Raw genomic sequence first — 18,876 nt, 5'->3', positions numbered from 1 at the left:
ATTAAACTCTATGTTAAACTTGAAGAGAAAGAGATTAAGAAAGATTAACTAATATGCTTATGATCACATTGCTTATATTGGTGGGAGATGAATATGAATCTGTATTTAACTGACCCCAAGTCCCAAGCTTGGTAAGATGCATTTCCATGAACTACAAAGAGGATATGCTCAGATATCTAAGGCTCCTCCTATTTTATTTTCTCTGAAAAACGTGCAAAGGGAGATACGTTAAAGAAGTTATGGTTGCTTATTCCTATTCTCCAAAGAAGGAAAGGATCCAGAGTATTGGTTCCTACTCTGTACCAGCTTTTTCATATCTGTTTATCTCATTTAGTCCTCAAGATAATTCTATGAGAAGAGCACTGTTGTCATTACTATTTTACAAGTGAGGAAACTGGCTCAGAGACAGTAAAGCCAGGTTACCTGCACAGCTACCTGAAGTCTGGAGCCAGCCTGCCTTCTACCACACTATGCCACTTGTGAGAGGTTTTCAACTCAGCCATAACTGCCTCCCTCCCAGAGGGTCCCTGGCTAGACTGTTAGGCACCATAATAGTCTCCCCTCTGCTGCCCAGTATTTCCGAACTTAGTGACTTACTAAATTACCTAAGCAGAAAAGGAGAAAAAAAACCCCTCACCAAATGAGGTAAGTGTTCCTTCATTATTAAAGGCTTCCTATATGCATAAGTTTAGGCCAGGGATCAGCCATGGAAACAAAGTAAAAAGCAGGCTGAAGTTATTAGGGCTCAGCTCAGATGCATGGCCCATAATGTTCCCTTCCTCTCCAGTTGTATGAGCCTCCACGTGAATTCATGGTGAGTGCAGAGGTTGCTGTCAAGACCTGATCTTCTAGTGATGCTCACTTGGGGGCCTTGGACCTACCACCCTTCAGACTGAATTTTACTTGCCAAATCATAGGTTCAGAAATTTAGGAACCACTACAAGGAATCTTACTAAATCACATTACCAGTCTTTGTATTTGCATAGAATGTTCACAAAATACTTCTTACTTACATTATTTGTTCCTCCCAGCAACTGGTAACACAGCCTGGCCAAGAGTACATTGCCCTGCTTTACAAATGGGGAAATCAAAATCTCAGATTAAGAGACCTGCTCAGAGCCTTGTAGTCTCTAAGGGGCAGAGCCCAAACAGTCCTTTCTAGCTATGAATCCTGCACTTGAACTCTGTTGTCACTTTTCCCTGTGCTCCTCTGCACACTGTCTGCCAAACTTCTTGTACTTTCTGCCCTTGCCATTGGCCTATTATCAGTGAATAGCCACCAGCTCAGAAGGAACTGAGCTAGATCAAGCTGGAACTGCTCTTTTCTCAAGCTTCACTTCCTGAGCCATCTGCTCACCCTGCCTTTCCACAAAACATGCAATGGTTTGCAGAAGGAGGTTGTCATCAATCTTCGCTGCCACTTGCCAAGTCCAGTTGACTGCAGAACCAAGCTGCCAGAAATGTTCTTTTCCCCAAGACAAGTACCTGTGTATTAATACTAAAGGCACACTTATCATTTGAAAAACATATGACTTCACTTAATTTCTCTAGGGTGGGCTATAAATAGAAATTGCCCTGGAGCCAAGGCTTTCCCTTGGGTTGGCTCAGCCAACAACATCCGATCTAAAGCTTGTTCTGCCCTTGACCAAAGGGTGCAATCAGTGGTCTGCACACAGCCCAGCTCAGAGGAAAGCCTGCTGGCTAACATCGTGATCCCGTCCTTATCTCCCAGCTCTGGCAGACCGCCAATCTAGCCACCCTTTCTAAAATGTCATTTCAAAAATGTTACATGAATAGAACCACAGAGTATGTAAGATTTTGGAGTTGGCTTTTTCTACGCAGCGTAATTCCCTGGAGACTCATCCAAGTTGTATTATAGGTTTTTATTTTTATTATCTAAAGTCCATACCCTAAAATTTATGAATTTTTCATTTAGTCTTAATTAATTTTTTAAAAATACCATTTAGTTTTTTGTTTTGTAATTAACCGTACTCTGTAGCCAGGGTTACAAAGGCCAGCAATGCCACTTCCTAGCCAGGGGACCTTGCAGATTATTTCACCTTTCTGAGATTCCATGTCCTCACCTTTAGAATGATCATAATAAATAGGCCTTTGTATTAGTTGGACTATTTAAATAAAGTTTCAAGGAGGAAAAGCATCCATATTCCCTTCATTAATGGAGGCTTGTTATAAAGATTCAAGACAATGTCTTCATTAGTCACAGAAATATCTCCAAGTCCCAGTGCTTCAAGGACTGGGATAAACAGCAGGCTTTATACATAATTTGGAGGGAAAAGACATCAGATTCAGTGGCCCGCCTTTACTGTCATACTGTCCAGGAGAAAGGATCTGATTGGGTTCATTGACTGTTTCCAGTGTGGAGAACATGTAATGAGCCCACATTGAAACCCTTGAAGGTGTTCTTCCTTGTGGCCCTCTTGTAGGTACACTAGGGAAATCTATAAACCTCTCTGTCTGGCCGTCAGTCAGAACCAAACAAAGATGGAGGTTGCCTTGGAAGGTAATGCCAATGTGGTTGGAAGTATTTGTGTTGAGGCTGGTGGCCACATAGCAGAAATAGGGTTAAAAGCAGAGAGTAAACTGAACCCTGGTTTAGTTCTTTGTACATGAAGGACAGAATTTATTTTATTCAACAGTAAAAAATGAAAAGTGCTCATTCATTCAGTGGTCTCAGAAGGGGACTGTGGGTTTGAAAAGTCCTTAGGGCTTAATGTAGCCCCATCAGGGACAGCTATTTCACAAGGTTGTTAAGAGGTACAAAATTCAGTGGCCAGGAACAACTGTAGCCAGCTATAAAGCCCTGTACAGACACTAGTGATTTCCCAAAATTCACTGATTTAACATGAATTCAATCTCTCAAAGTAGCTTTTTGGTTATATGCCACTGGGAAGGAAATTTCTGTGTGTGTGTGTGTGTGTGATTTTTTTTAAAATGAGGCTAGTTTGTCATAACTAGGGACATTAAACAGGAATATTAAAATATATATAAATATACACATACATTTGCTTGTGTTTCTGAAAGAGGACAGTAGAGTTCAGTACAGAGCTGGAAACAAGTCCCCTTGGTTCCTGTGAAATGTCTGCGGGCAGAAATACAGACTCAAATGATAGCTTCTGGGGTTCTTGTAAGAATCACAAAATGGCCATCAGGTAGGAGCAAAGGTCAGTCACCAGGCACATACAGGGTTCTGGGCTGTCATACAGGATCTAAAGCAAACATAAATCATTGAAAGCTTACAAGTTCTGGCTCCTTCCTCAGACTCCACATTTGAGATGCAGAGAGGAACTAAACTCCATCATTACGTATTTAACAATTTCTTTCCTTTTTGTCTTTCAAAATATGACCTTTTCCTTTCAGGTGCAGACTAGGGAGAGGAGAGGCTCTCCTACCCGGGTGGGCCAATTCCCCTTGAAGGCTGTAAATAGCTTGTTCTGCTTGGCAGGGGTCCTCCTGCGCTTGGTAATGAGTAACTCCTGCTGGCTGCCGCTGACCCCACGCTGAAGTGAGGCTTTCGGGAGCACAGAGGGAAGTCTGTGTGTTCCTGGGCTTCTGTTCTGAGCAGCCCAGCCCTACCTGGCATCACTGGGCACCGAGACCTTAGGGAAGCCTGAGACCAGATCACAGATACTCATTTTCCATGATGAATCCTACCATCTTAATTTTGTGGATCTCTGATAGGAATAGGAGCAGTAAGATAATCTTTGCATATCTCTACCCACCCCAAACCCCAAGTCCTGTGTGCTCCTTCACTTTTTGTGTTTTTTTTATCCCAATAATTGCCATATTTTCTGGTCTCTTGTGTTTTTCTATCAACACCACTAAAATATGAGCTCCTTCAGGGCAGGGACTATGTCTTTTTTCTTGGTATCCCCTGCTCTTAGCAAAATGCCTAGCATATAGTAGATGCTCTATAAATATTTATTGACTGAATAGGGAAGAACCACTGTATCCATAGGCAGGTGAACAGGATCCATAGGAAGGGGAAGGCCCTGGAATCCAGGTCACATGAGAAACTAGGGGTGTGTGTGTGTGTGTGTGTGTGTGTGTGTGTGTGTCTGGTGGGTAAGGAGGCTATGGTGAACAATAATGGGTTCCCAGAGATGTCCTTGTCTTAATCCCTGGAACCTATGAATATGCTATGTTACACAGCAATGGGAAATTATAGTTGCAGGTGGGATTAGATTTACTAATCTGCTCAAATGGAGAGATTATTGTGGATTATCTAGGTGGTCAGTGTAATCACAGGGTTCTTGTAAGGGGGAGGCAGAAGACTCAGTATCAGAGGAGACCTGATGGCAGAGGCAGAGGTTGGAGTGACATGGCCACAAGCCAACAGATGCAGGCAGCCTCTAGAAGATGCAAAGGGCCAGGAACTGATTTTGTCAGCCTCCTGCTGACACCTGCATTGAGCCCTGTAAGGCCCATTCAGACTTCTGACTTCCAGAACTGTTTGATAATAAATTTGTATTTTTCAAGCTACTAGGTTTGTGGTAGTTCATTACAGCAGCAATTGGAAACTAATACAGAGGCTAGGCTTGAGGTGGGAGACCTCAGGAAAGAACCTAACGGAGATCCTGAACCTGGAAAAGGAGATGGCCATGTGGGAGCAACTCAGTCAGCACCAAAGAGACCTTCCTGGGTGAATCACCCTAGATCTAAATTGGTTGGCAGTAAGATCAGAACTGGTTAATCACAATATGTGCTGCCTCTAGCTTCCCCAGTAGACTGCCTCGAATAGTGGGGAGAAACCACTGTAGAGTGATGTGTGAAGGAGTCAGTCCGACCTGCCACCTACAGTTGTATGATCTTAAGCAAGTTATGTAACCTCTCTAAGTCACAGTTTTCTTATCTGCAAACTGGGGATAAGTCTGTTTCTTAATTAGGAGATGTGTTATGAGGATCAAATAAGATAACACATTTAACATGCTTAACATAATGCCTGTCACATAGTAAACAATAATTGTCTTCTGTTTCCTACAGTTTTAGGAATCTTTTTACCAACAGTGTTTGAGGTATCCCTGTACACCTCACTGGTTAGGTCTCATGCAGAGACTGGTGTGATCTGGGGACTAAAGTCAGAGAAGAGCAGCCAGGGTGGTTAAAGGACCCCAAATCAGGTAATAGAAAAAGAATGTCCAAATGATTGGGAGGTTTGACAGGAAGCTATTTGAAATATTTTCAGGTCTGGCTACATAATTTGTGGGGTTCATTGCAAAATGAAAAGGTGGGTTCCCCTGTTCAAAATATTACTAAGAATTTCAAGATGACAACAGAGCATTAAACCAGGCACAGGGATCTGTTGCACAGTTCACATACCCTCAAAGCTGGCCCTGAATATTATCACATGAGAAGTGGTAGACTCATTTGGCAAGGAAGTGGTGACAGCAGCAGTGAGAAGTTGAATGAGTTCCAGCCCGTGAAGAATCATGACAGTGGGAACCATAATCAGAATGAAGAAAACAAGACATAGAAAGATGGTGGGAAGGAAAAGACAGAATGAGACAAAATTCTGAGCAGCAGCAAGAGGAAAGCTATTGTCCCTGGACCAGCAGAGTGCTCCCTGCAGTACAGCAACACTCTCTGCCACCCCACGCTGTCCCATCAGCTCACAGAGCTATGTGCAGAATGTCAAACAGATTGGCACCTTTACCTCCATGGAACAGCCTGGAGCCACCTGTACCTCCCTGGAATCTGGCAGGGCACAGGGACTTCTACCTCATCAAAGAAGGAATTAATCCTGGGTGAGAGGATGATGCAAATAAAAATGTCGGCAAGTAGATTATTTGGCTGTGGATGGGCTTGGCATCCTGTTGCTGGGAGAATCTCATTCTCACCATATTGAGGGAACAGTTCATGGCAGGGAGGAGATCTGCAGTCCTGTGTTTTCTGTGTGATTTCAGGAGGACATCATTTCAATAGAGAATAAGACTGGCAGTGACCAAGCAACGTAGCCCAAATCCAGACCTGCATGTGTTTATCTGCAGTGGATGAGAAGTCTCCAGCCAGTCCTTCCATCTGCTCACTGAAGGGATATGAGTTGCATGCTCCCCTTTTGCACTCATTCCTGGAGGGTGCATTTGGCTAGAGACCCCCCAGTATTACTGACTTTATAAAGCCAAAAAATGGAAAATGTGACTTTGGCATAGACAAACTGTTTTTTAATGGGGTTCTGTGGAGGGGAGTTCAGCCTGTCATTTCACTCTGTGCTGTCCAGATGCCTCTTGGGCATTCTGTTGGGCTCTTCTCTTGCTGTGCAAAAGGCATCACGACTGCATGTACAGGCTAGAGCTGTCTCGGAGCTGTCCCCTAAGAGTTGTCAGTACCATGAATGTGTGTGCATCCAGGAAAAGCTTCTTTTTGGAGAGTCCTGGAATAGCTGTAAGCATTCTCTTCTAGCTCTGTCATTAAGTTAATGGGACATTTTGTTTATTTCTCTCCCCTCCTGCCCCAAGCCCATCACTTTCTGAAAATGTGAAACTGATTTTGTGTAGTCCCCTACATGGTGCCTTCCACTTTCCCCCATGTGGCACTGTCGTTAGGCACTGCTCATTTTAATCCAGTAGGTCACACTGGTTCCACTGAAACAGCTTAGAAGTATGCCTTGGCAAATTAACCTGGAGCAGAATCCAGTTTGATGGGGAGTTAGATGATAATATAATGTTTCAAGGAGGGACTGAGGAGCTGAGGACAGTGTCTGAAATCATTTTCCTTGAAGAGCAGGACTCTGTGTCAAGCCTTTTCTGTGCGATTTTGCATGCCCCTCATTGAGGGAGGCAAGTGGAAACCTGAGTGTTGCCACACATGAACATTTAACATGGTAAATCCTATGACCCTGAAATTGGGACATTTGAGGAAAAGGTAACCTTCATGGATGGCTTCATTTGCCTGGTTGTGTTTGTCTGCAGGGGTTGCAAAATTTACTTTCATTCCTCCTCGCCAGGTATGTGTATGAGCTAATGTGAGCTGATCTAGGATGCCCAGACAGAAACCTCTTCAATATGCAAGTATGCCCAATGCAGGCACACTTTACTAATGACCAGTCATTCACCTGGGATTCACACAGGTAATGATTAAATAAGAGTCCAACAGCAGTCTACTAGGAGCAATCTCTTATTTGACTCGTGTGAATGTCTTAAATTAAGGCCTTTTTTAAAAGCCGTATTCTTGAAGGTTAGAAAGATCCTTACCACCTGATTTCAAAGTAATCATGTAAGAGTTAACAGGCATTTCCTTATTGTATTTATATCACTCTCTTCCTATTTTTCAACTTCTGAAAACCACCTAATTACCACTGTTTGGGGATACTTTTTCCTAAAAGAACAGAGGAGTACAGGAACCAAAATTGCTTCCATTCAGGTGAAGTTATTGGATAAGAAGTGATTTAAACTCCAAAAATTTGAAAAATGAATTCTGGTGCCCAATCATGAAGAACTAAGACAAATACAGGAGCAACATTGGCTAAAATGGGGAGCAATAGCTGCCTCCAAGATTGGTTTAGATCCCAGGGAAGTGTTTGCTTTTGCCTAAATTCAGATTTGCCATGAAAATTCCAAAGAAAATAGACATTTGGATTTGCCTTCCTATTATGTATGTTGGATGGGTGTATATGCATATAATGTGTTCATGTGTGTGGGTCTTGTCAGGCTGAGTAGTTAGGTTTATTGTCTGTATTTTTCCTTTTTTGTCTCATTTGATCAAAATTTTTTAATCTCTTACATTTTCTAGCCCTGCTTCCCGTTCTTTGCCATTCCACATTTGAAAGCTATCTTTCCCATCAAAAATATGCTGTGTGCCAATATGCAGAGAAGACACATAATGATTCTATAGCACCTTACTACGCTGATGGACAGTGACTGTAATGGCGTATGTGGGGGGGACTTGATAATAGGGGGAGTCTAGTAACCATAATGTTGTTCAAGTAATTGTACATTAATGATATTTTTTTTTAAATGCTGTGTGCGAGTTAGAACAAGGGGCTATCCCTATTAGGCAGCACCTTACCCCAGTGTGTTCTCCCAGATATTCTGCCTGACAGCTTTAAATGGGAGACTGAATGGTCAATTTATCCAAACCACTTATTTTTTCCAAACTAGCTTGAGGGGGATTTTCATTTATTTTGATCCCACGGGCCTCTGGTATGCTGAACATGGTATCACCTGCTGTAGAAACGAAAGGGAAAAAGGTTTGCTGGGGGAGGGGAGTCAGAGTCCACTTTGCATCGTCAGGGCTGTCTTCCCATGACCCCTTGGCTGGGTTTTGCATTTGCAATCGGTTCCCGCTCCCTTCTAGTGCTTTTCTTTCTATCCTGCTCATGTGTGTCTGTGCGCACTTTCTCTAGGACGCTGGCAATAGTTTTCTACCCAGAGAGAAACTTGTACTCCATGATGCTTCAAGAATCAATTTCCAAGTATTTTCCAGTGGAGAAGAAGCAGAGCCTGTGACAAGAGGGATCACACTTTCAGAGCAATTGTCTACTGCAGTTATAGTTGGAAATATCAAGGAACAAAAAGAAGGGATAGACTTGATGCCAACAGAGAGACCTAGAATTAAGGGGAAGAATCTACAGATGTAACATAAAGGAGAACTTTGTAATAGAACAGAGAGGATAAACTTTGGCATTTCTGTCCCCAGCGCTGTTCAAGAAGAGGGCGGGCTGCCACTTTGCAGTTACTTTATACTGGAGGGCAGAGAGTGCCTCATCACTGAAAGTGTTCAGAACCTGAGAAATAAAAAATTATATTAAATGACTTCTAAAATGTGTCCAGTTGAGACTTGATAATTTTATCAAATATTTTAAGAAAGGGGATTTTCAGAGTCCTCAAACTTTTCCCAAAAATTCAATGCAATTTTTGAATAATGTAGAATATACAAATTCACACACTTAGATACACACACACACACACACACACAAACTCTTTCCTGCCATCACAGGTATTGATATATTTTCCCTGTTGTAATTATTCCACTTACATATAATTTTTCTGTTTATGTATTTTCATGATATGTAATATTCCATTGAATGGACATAGTATAATTTATTATTCCTTGGTGACTCAGTTATTGGGTGGCTCTTCCCAATGTTTAATTATTCTGAAGAGTAATGCTCTAGATACTTTTGCATATGCAGCTTCTCTTCACTCTTGAAATATTTTATTAGAATAACTAGAGTTCATTTTGTTATAAATTACACAGCTCATTGAAGCAGCTTAAGTAAAAAATATTTTGTTTGATAAGCATTTAGGACAAAGAAAGAAAGTGTGAGACACACATAGGAATTGGTAAGTTGTCCAACACTCCCCATCTTTCCTCCTGGTCTCCTGTTTTCTTTTGACTGCCTTCCTTTGCTTATCCCTAGTTCCCTCATACCTTCGGCTCACTTGGGGCTTTGACTTGATTTAAGCCAGAGACCCCCAGTCTATATCAAAAGAATTCAGAGCCAACCACTATCTAATCAGAATTTCTGTATCTCTCGTACCAGATTCCTGAGTAAGAGTCTGATTAGCCAGGCTCCCCTGAATTTGTGACCTGTGCTCTCTGACTAGGGTGGGTAGGGGGTGGAATGGCAGTGGGAACAGGGCTCTGGAGTCTGCCTAGATTCAGATGAAACTCTACCACTGCTAGCCATGAAGCCTTGAATTAGTCACTTAGCTTCTGTGTTTCTATTTGCTCTCTGTAAAATGAGGATAACACTGCACCTACTGCACAAGGTTACTGGGAACATGAAATAAAATAATCCTTGTCAAAGAGTATAAGAAAGGCAAATTAGAAATGATTCTATAGCATCTTATTTCGCTGATGAACAATGACTGTAATGAGGTATGTGTGGGGGACTTGATAATAGGGGGAGTGTAGTAACCATAAAGTTGTTCAAGTAATTGTACATTAATGATACCAGAAAGAAAAATTACAGAAGACCCAAGTAAATGGACAGATATATCATGCTTATAAAATAAATAAAAATAAAAAAACAAACCTAAAAAAAGAAAGGTACATTAGAAATCTTCAATGTGTGTTTTTGTTCTTAGTCTTTGAAAAAAATTTTGTGTTATGGAAAAATATGCTTAACATGAAATTTACCATTTTAACCATTTGAAGTATACGATTCAGTGGCATTAAGTGCATTCATATTGTGCAACCATCATCTCTCATCCAAATCCAGAACTTATTCATCATCACAACCTCATAGCTCTTGTTTTTAAATTATCATCATTATGATTATTTCAAATATGGCTTCCTGGACTCACCCTTTGAAAGGGGTGAGGGGGACTCTACCCAAAGGAAGGATCATAGAGGGCAGGCATGCTAAGGGCCTGCTGAAAATACATACTTCTATAATTATTTAAGCCTTACAGAGCATTTTCACATATGATTTTATGCAGTCCTCCCAAGGAAGGACTTCTTGAAGTAGGAAGGGTTTATAATCCTGATCTTATAAGACAGGACACTGATTTTAGGAAATTTGACTTGCCCACCATCTCCCATCTTATTATAGAGTCTGGACTCAAGGTCAAGTCTTTTCATTCCAAGTTCATGCCTTTTCCCTGACATCTCAGAGATGCGATTACTCAGCCAAGTGTACCCGTTTGTTTATAGTTCCTATTATATACTCTATTCCAGATGTGAGTAAGTGAGAGAAGAATTCTCAAATTGATGGGTTCAAATTGTGGGTGGACTCTATCTGGGAAGTACAGATAAAACTTAAAAACAATAGCTACAGCATGGGAGACTGAAAGTTCTAGAGATGATAGGGAGGATGGTTATCAGGTCTGCAAGTGGTCCAACAGCTGGCTTAGTTTACCAGTTTCCTTCCTAACATCTGGGAGACACAATAACCACTGTTGTACAGTGTGGCGGTTCTGTAAAACTAGAGTGAAGGGATTGTCTAATGGACCTCTTAACTTTTACCTTGAGAAAGTTCTGAAATATTTGATAGAAACAAATGGTGCCACTAAGAGGACTTTTAGAATGAGATAGAGAAAAAAGATGCCATTAGAATTAAAATGGGTGAGTTTCTGGTGGTGGTTTATGGTTTGTACAGAGAAACATATTTTGTCTGATTGGTTTGATTATTATTATTTTTTCATTGCCTAAAGTCTTCATTTTATACAAAAACCACAGGAAGAAAGCTTGTGTGGACTTAACCTACCCCACAGCACCTTTCTAACTAGATTAATGATTCCTATTAGGCAATCATCCCATTAAATTAATGGCTACTTTTTTGGATTAGACACTCACCTTCCATTTGGCACTCTGTTGCATTTCCTTGTCACATGTTCTGAAAGAAAATCACTTAGGATAGCTCAGCACCTTAGTGTGAGGAGCTTTTATTATGTCTGTTCTGATCATTCCTTTTGTGTAAAATTTATAGATTCTCCTATGCCTTTTAATATCAAGTTATATATCTTCTCTTTAGCTTTCAACCTGACCCCACCCCATCTATGCCACCCTGACCCCCCACCCCATCTACATCACTCTGTTTTCCTCAGCGGTTCAATGTAAGTTACAATGATTTCCTCCTAACTCTCAAATATGTTGTGTTCAGCCAATCGCCATGTCTCCACCTGGGCTGTACTTGCTCTTCCCTTTATCAACGTGGAAACTGTTTCCTCTTTATCCACCCTGAACATTTTCATCCTTCCCTGCCAAAAAAATATGACTTATTCCCTAAAACTTTCCTGACAGTTTCAACCCATAGAGATTTCATCCTTCTGTGAGTTCTGCATAGCTAATAAATTACTGCTACCATTTACTGAGCACCTATTAAGTCCCAGACCCATTATCTCTATTCCTCATTACAGTCACACAAGGCAATTATTGTCATGTGAGGTTCAGAAAGGTTAGATAGTTTGTCCAAGGTCACACAACCTAAACTGCTAAACTGAGGACTGAACTGAGAGGCAACTGATTCTAAAGCTCTTACTCTTTCCAGTAGTCTCTTAACTATATACTACCTAGAAGTATTTAAGTGTTTTGTATGTGATTGTCTCTACTTGAATCAATTTTTAAAAACAGGGACTGTGTATTTTAAGAATTGCATTCAAGTACTAGTTACAGGGATCCAGAGTGACGATGCCTGCAATAAGATGGAAGTTGGGTTTTCTCTCCCTTGAAAGGAGTCCAGAGAGAGCAGGCCAGGACTGCTAATGTGGACCCAAGAAGAGCATCATGGTCCTAGCCCCTTTTAGCTTTCTCCTCTGCCATCCTCATGATGTGGGCCTTAGCGTGTTTGCCTGATGGTCTCATGAAGTCCAGCCGTCATATTTGTGTTCCAAGCAAGGTGGAGGAAAGGATGAAGGGCAAAGAGTAGACCTCCTAGTCCAATTTTAAAGACCTTTTCCAGAAGCCTCATCTTAACAATTTATGTTATCTCATCGACCACCACATCTGCAAGGAAGGCTGGGAAATGTTTCATAGCTGAGTACACTCATTCATCCATCAAGAAAGGTATGCTGTTCCTGAGAAAAGAATAGATATTTAACAGGCAACCATGGTTTCTGCCAGGGAGACCCAAGACCCAGAATTCTTTTGCTTTTTCCTAGCACCTTAAAGGTGCCTGATAAAAACTGGTGGAAAGTCTAATTAGAGAAACAGAGAGTGGGAAGAGGTAATTTAGAAAACTAATAAATGAAGAAACTAATAAATGAAGAGACAGTCACCACATGTGATTTCTAATTTATAAGTAGTTTATAAGAAAATAAATGTCCACTGTCTTGTCCTTAAATAATCCTGCTGTCACTCAGGCTTCCTGTATGGCATGCTTATAAAATTAACAACCAGATTAGGAAAATGCGGCCAAGTCATTTGGAATTATTTTGAATAGGCTCGATGTTTCTTTCAGCCTTTATTCTTTGCATACTTTTTATTTCCATTAGTGAAATTGGAATAATAAAATGTTCTGTTTTGCAAAAGGACTCACTACAAACAACTACTCCTGACAAAATGACCAGTACTCAGGAAATATCTGATGAGCACTTAGAGAAAAAGAGTAGATTACATTTCAATAGAAATTAGTACTATGCATTTCTGAAATTTAGTTTCTTATTTTGATTTGCAAAATAAATTCAACCACTTGAAAGAAACATCTATGAAGTGTTTCCCCAGCCCCCAGACTGACACTGAGAGAGGGACTTTGTTTGAGATTAAAAAAGCATTTTTGTAATTTGTAATTATGATAGTTTCAAATTTAGACAAAATTTATAAGAATAATATATGCAACTCCTGTATACCCTTCACATAACATCAACATTTGGAAGCCTTTTGCTTTATCATTCTATTTCTGCCACATGTGTGTATCATCTTCTCTGAAACTTTTGATTAAATTGGAGACGTCATATGTTAGAAGACTCCTAAACATTTCAGAATATTTGCTGAGAAAAGGACATTCTCACACATAACCACAGCAAAATGATCAAAGCAAATGCAACACTGATACACTACTATTACCTATTAATACATGGTACATGTGCAAATTCCATTAATTGCCCCCAAAATGTCCTTATATCTGTTCTGTTTTCCCAGGCCAGTCCAATCTCAGATCATGCATTGCATTTAGTTGTCATGTCTCTGTAATCTGAAACAGTATCTCAGGCTTTCTTTGACTTTCTCTAACTTGGCTCTTTTTTTTTTTTTCGGAAAACAGGACAGTTCCTTGGTAGAATGTCTTGCAATATGGGTTTGTCTGACCTGCCTCATGATTATGTTCAGGTCATACATTTTGGATGAGATCTTTACAGAAATGGCATCGCATCCTCAGTGCATTATATGAGGAGGCCCATGATGTTGGTTTTAATGCTGGTGATGTTGGCTTGGATTGCTGGTTAAGATGGAGTCTGTTTCTCCACTGTAACGGCACTGTTTTCTTTTATAAATAATAAATGATGGTAAGAAGGTCTTTTGAAACTCTATAAATATTCTCTTCCTCATTGATCTAGTACTTTTAACAACCATGGTTGATGTCCTCATTCTATCATCTCTTCTGTTTTTATTGGTCGGCATTCTACTGTAAAAGCAGCTTTCTCATCTGAACAAGAGATTCCGGTCCTGTGTGGCTATGTGCTTCTGAAATCTGACCTTATTCTGCTAGGGCTGCCTGACAGGATACCATAGATGGGGTGACATGAACACCAGAAATGTATTTCTTACAGTTCTAGAGGCTGAGAAGTCCAAAATCAGGTTTCAGGACAGTTCAGTTTCTGGTGAGAGGTCTCTCCCTGGCTTGTAGATGGCTGCCTTCTCTGCGTCCTCACGCAGCACAGAGAGACGGTGTGCTGATGCTTCTTCCTCTTTCTGTGAGAATACGACTTCTGTCATGGGGCTCATCCCTTCATCTAAACCTAATTACTTCCCAAAGGCCCCACCTCCTAATACCATCACCCTGGGGGTTAGGGCTTCCACATATAAATTTGGGAGGAACATGTTTATTCCATAATAGATTTTATAAAGGAAAAAAGCACCCCCCACTGTAAGGTGATGGCTTCTCCCTTGGACTGGGTACCTGTGATACTGAGCATTAAAGCCCATGCATGGTAAAAGTAATTCCTTTCTCTGTCCTCGATAATAGGACTCTAATTTTATTCTTATTTTAACTGTCAATTAGTGAGGGAATTTTGCCACTCTCTCCTCATTTAACAGTAAAGCATGTTTTTTATTTTTTGCTCTCAGACAAATATGGATTTAAACTCCACACTTCTGGTTGTGTTTGTGGTATTAGGCACTTTCTTTGGACTTCAGTCTCTGCCCATAAAATAAGGATGATAACCCCTACTTCAAAAATGTTGACAGGAGCAAATGAGATGATGTATGTGAAAGCAGGTAACATGGTATCTAATATTAGACAGCAATTAATAAATGTGTTTTCTATCTTTAATTTAAAATTCAAATTTTTAGTGGTACAGTTTTGCAAGTTTCTTGGTTTGCTTGACCATCATCAAGACATTTATTAGATGATCTTCTTAGATATGAAGTCTGAATCAGAAAGAGAAGGGTTTTGTGGTATCTGCCAACTTTTAGTGATTTGTGTGATTATCGCCAGTTCTGTTCCTTCTTTCTTTCTTTCCTTTCATTTGACATACATTTAATGGCATATGTTGTAAGCCATCTAGTGTAGGCACCAGGGGTAGAGCAGCAGATGACCCTGCTCTTTCTTGACCTGACATCAATAATATTCTAATCAAAGAAGACAGGTGGTAAATACAGAAACAACTTTGTAATCATATAGGGTAAGTTCTATGGAGAAAAATAAAGCTAGGAATGGGAATAAGGATTGTGAGGGGGTTGCTCTTTTACTTAGTCAGAGAAGAACTCGCTGATAAGGTGACAAGTGAGCAGAGACCTGAAGGAGATGAGAGAGCTCGTCATTAGAGTGTCTGAGGGAAAAGCATTCAAGGCAGAGGACGTATTTCAAAGAGAAGAAATTGAGGGTATAGACTGACATACTGAGAGAGCACCTGAGGGAATCATCAAGGAAGCCAAGGCAGTTCTGTGGGGCACTGTACCCCCTCTGTGGGCAAGCAAGAACAGAATGGTCAGGTGGTTGATGGGGGCCGTGGCAGCTGTAGGTTGTGTGGCTCACACCTCTTTTCAAGAAAGAACCTGCTTCAAGGACTGTAGAGAGCCAACAGTGTCCAGCTATAGCACCTTCTAGATCAACCCCAGCATCCAAGTGCAGCACTTTCTTCCAGGTAGTCCTCAGCCAGTGGCCGAGCATGATAGAGACACCAGAGCGTGGCCACTGCTATGCAGCATGGGACTCTCTTAAGGACAGTCTTTGTGCCAAAGCTCCCCGGGAAGCTCCCCGTGGCATTCCTAGAGCTATACCACAGGAGGCTCTACCTACCCAAGTATCCTTCCTTCTTCTGTTAAGCAAGTAGCAGACCTGCATCACTGGTTAAAGCCTTTCCCTGCTTGCCACTACACCCTCTGCCTTTTACCTTGCACAGGTGATACCCCTTGCTAACTTACTTGCACTCTTAACCCAGCCTGGTGTCTGTCTGCTCCCTGGAGAGCCCAGACTGACATGGGGCAAAGCAAAAATGCCCTTGGGGAAGTTGTACTGTGCCTCTCCTACCTATATAAGTCAGGTGCAGAGTCATGAAGAGGGAAAGAGGTGGTCCATGGGAGTGTCAAGGAATAATCAAAGTTTCCAGGTAATCATCATTAGCCCTACTCCAAGCCCTCTCAAATAGTATACAATCTGAGTGAAATCTACTTATTAAAAATGCCAGCAGTTTCGAAAATAGTTCCTCTAGATACTTATTTCAGTCAGACTGCTGCCCCTGAGCATTTCTTATACAGAAATTCTGGGGCTACCAATGGAGTTCCAAACTCTTAACCTGAGGAATGAGAGGCCCACTGCTTAGTCACCTAACTAGAATCCAAAGGGGCAGAATGCATGGAGAGAGAGGGCAAGCTGGCGCTAATTTCCATTTGTGGAGGTCAAACAATGGGAATCTGAGTTCTCTGGTGATATTTTCTAGGCCTCCAACTGAGATGATCATCTCTGTCTTCCACCCCAGGATCTGTCCAAAGGCCCCTGCCTGTGTGAAGCTCGCCATGCCCATTGACACTGCAACCAGAAACAGTTCTCAGAATTGAGAGAACCTTGCTCTAACCATGAGCTGAGGTTATAGTTTGGGGTTCGATAAAGAAATGGATCCAAAGATTGTCGGGTGAAATCTCTTAAAATCCCATTAGGAAAGCAAACAGAACTGGGAAGGAAGTGGCTCTGGGGTGGGGTCACTTGGAAGGCCCGTAGGAAAGGCCCAGGATTTCAGAGTAAGTACCCTTTATGTGCCAGGCATGTACATGTACTTATATTTCTAGAAATACTCTGTGATGCTGGAATTGTACTTTAAGATAACACCTTTTTATGGCTTAGAAAAATGTGGTTTAGAAGGTTAAATGATTTTTCCCAAGGTCATAGTTCTAATAGCAAAGCTAGGAATCCAAACCAGGTTTTCTGACTCCAGATGTAGTGATTTTTTTTCATGATTTCATTGCCAGCCTACCCTATCAATATACCTATATCAATAATAAGAATATTTTGCCCTGTAGCTATACCTCCTGACTTAGTTGCTTAGACAAAATTATGTCAACTTTTAGTCAGATCATAGTTGGAAGGCACTGTAGTGGACATTTGCTGGTTGTTGACTTATCTACTTCCATTTTCCTTTTCTTTTGGTAAACATATTCTGATTTCTTCTTGGGGAACCCCTCCCCTACTTACAGTTCATGAGTTTTGGTTGGGCTCTAACTCTGACTTCAGTAACGGGGCCTGTGACCCCACCTCAATTAATCAGGTCACTGCAATTGGGATTGGCCTATAATCAGTGAGGACCAATTAGTCTTTTGCCAGAAATTCTGGGAGAAAGGACAAATGGCCCAATTATCAGTGGGCAAAGGATTTGCATAGATGCTATAAACTGAATATCGTGTCCCCTTAAAATTCATATGTTGAAACCTTTTCCCTCAATGTGATGATATTTGGAAGTGGAGCCTTTGTGAGGTGATGAGGTTATGGGAGCAGAACCCCTATGAATGGGATTAGAGCCCTTAAAAAAGGGAACTCAGAGAGTTCCATTGTGCTTTTGCCATGTGAGGACAGTGTAAAGACTGTTGTCTATAAACAAGGAAGCATACTCTTACCAGACACCAGATCTGCTAGTGCCTTGATCTTGAACTTCCCAATTTCCAGAACTATAAGAAGCAATTTTCTGTAGTTTATGAACCACCCAGTCTATGGTATTCTATTAGAGCAGCCCAGTAGACTTAAGACTATAGACATTTCTCCACAGCTGGTATAACAGATGTTTTGGCTGCTTTGGAAAACAATCTGGCAGTGCCTCAAACAATTAAACGTAGAGTTACCATGTGACCAGCAATTGTGCTCCTAGATATAAACCCAAGAAAAATTAAAAGATATGTCTACAAAAAGCCTTGTGTAGGAATGCTCATGGTCATGAATATACACTGGGGAAAAGACAGCCTCTTCAATAACTGGTGTTATTGAAAACTGGACACCTACATGCAAGAAAATGAATACATAAAAGTAAAACTCAAAATGGATCAAAGACCTGAATGTAAGACATGAAACCACAAAACTCTTAGAAGAAAACATAGGCAAAAATCTCTTGAACCTAAGTATGAACAATTTTTTCCTGGACACGTCTCCTCAGGCAAGGGAAACAAAATAAAAATGAACAAGTGGAACTACATCAAACTAAAAAGCTTCTGTACAGCAAAGGATACCATCAACAGAACAAAAAGCAACCTATAGTATGGAAGAATATATTCATAAGTGATTTATCCGATAAGGGATTAACATCCAAAATATATAAAAAACTTACACTCTTCAACACCAAAACAACAAATAGCCCAGTCAAAAAATTGGAGTAGGACCTGAACATTTCTCCGAAGAAGAAATACAAATGGCCAACAGGCACATGAAAAGTTGCCCCACATTGCTAACCATCAGGGAAATGCAAATCAAAACCACAATGAGGTATCATCTCACACCAGTTAACTTGTTCCTTTTATTGCTGAGTAGTATTCCCTTGTATGCATATATCACAATTTGTTTATCTATTTCCTGTTGATGGACATTTGAGTTGTTTTCCATGTTTAGTTATTATGAAAACAACCTCTATGAACATCCATTTTTTTCTTTTTTTATTGAAATGTCATTTGTATACAAACATTGGTTTCAAATACACAACACAGTGGTTCAACAGTTTCTCCTAGCTGTCTATATCGTGCTTATTTATTTATGTGTGCTTAGTTGCTTCTTAATGTGTGCTGCCCACAGACCCTAAAAATTTATTTATGTGAATACATTGAGGTCCAGGACAAAGACGACTT

The 18,876-nt window shown here is 40.8% G+C and overlaps 1 protein-coding gene across 1 annotated transcript in view; it reads left to right on the top strand.

Moving 5' to 3' along the window:
• Positions 1–8,781, top strand: part of LOC140848593 (uncharacterized) — a 35,176-nt gene extending 26,395 nt beyond the window's left edge. The window contains exon 4 of the mRNA XM_073232854.1: positions 8,360–8,781. Coding sequence (XP_073088955.1) covers positions 8,360–8,593 — 234 coding nt within the window. The 3' untranslated portion in view covers positions 8,594–8,781. The remainder of the gene's footprint in view (positions 1–8,359) is intronic.
• Positions 8,782–18,876: the final 10,095 nt, after the last annotated feature.

Source organism: Manis javanica, chromosome 4, assembly GCF_040802235.1.
Source record: "Manis javanica isolate MJ-LG chromosome 4, MJ_LKY, whole genome shotgun sequence".
NCBI lineage: Eukaryota > Metazoa > Chordata > Mammalia > Pholidota > Manidae > Manis > Manis javanica.
Note: the sequence above shows the minus strand (reverse complement) of the source record. Positions and strands in the feature narration are given on the sequence as shown.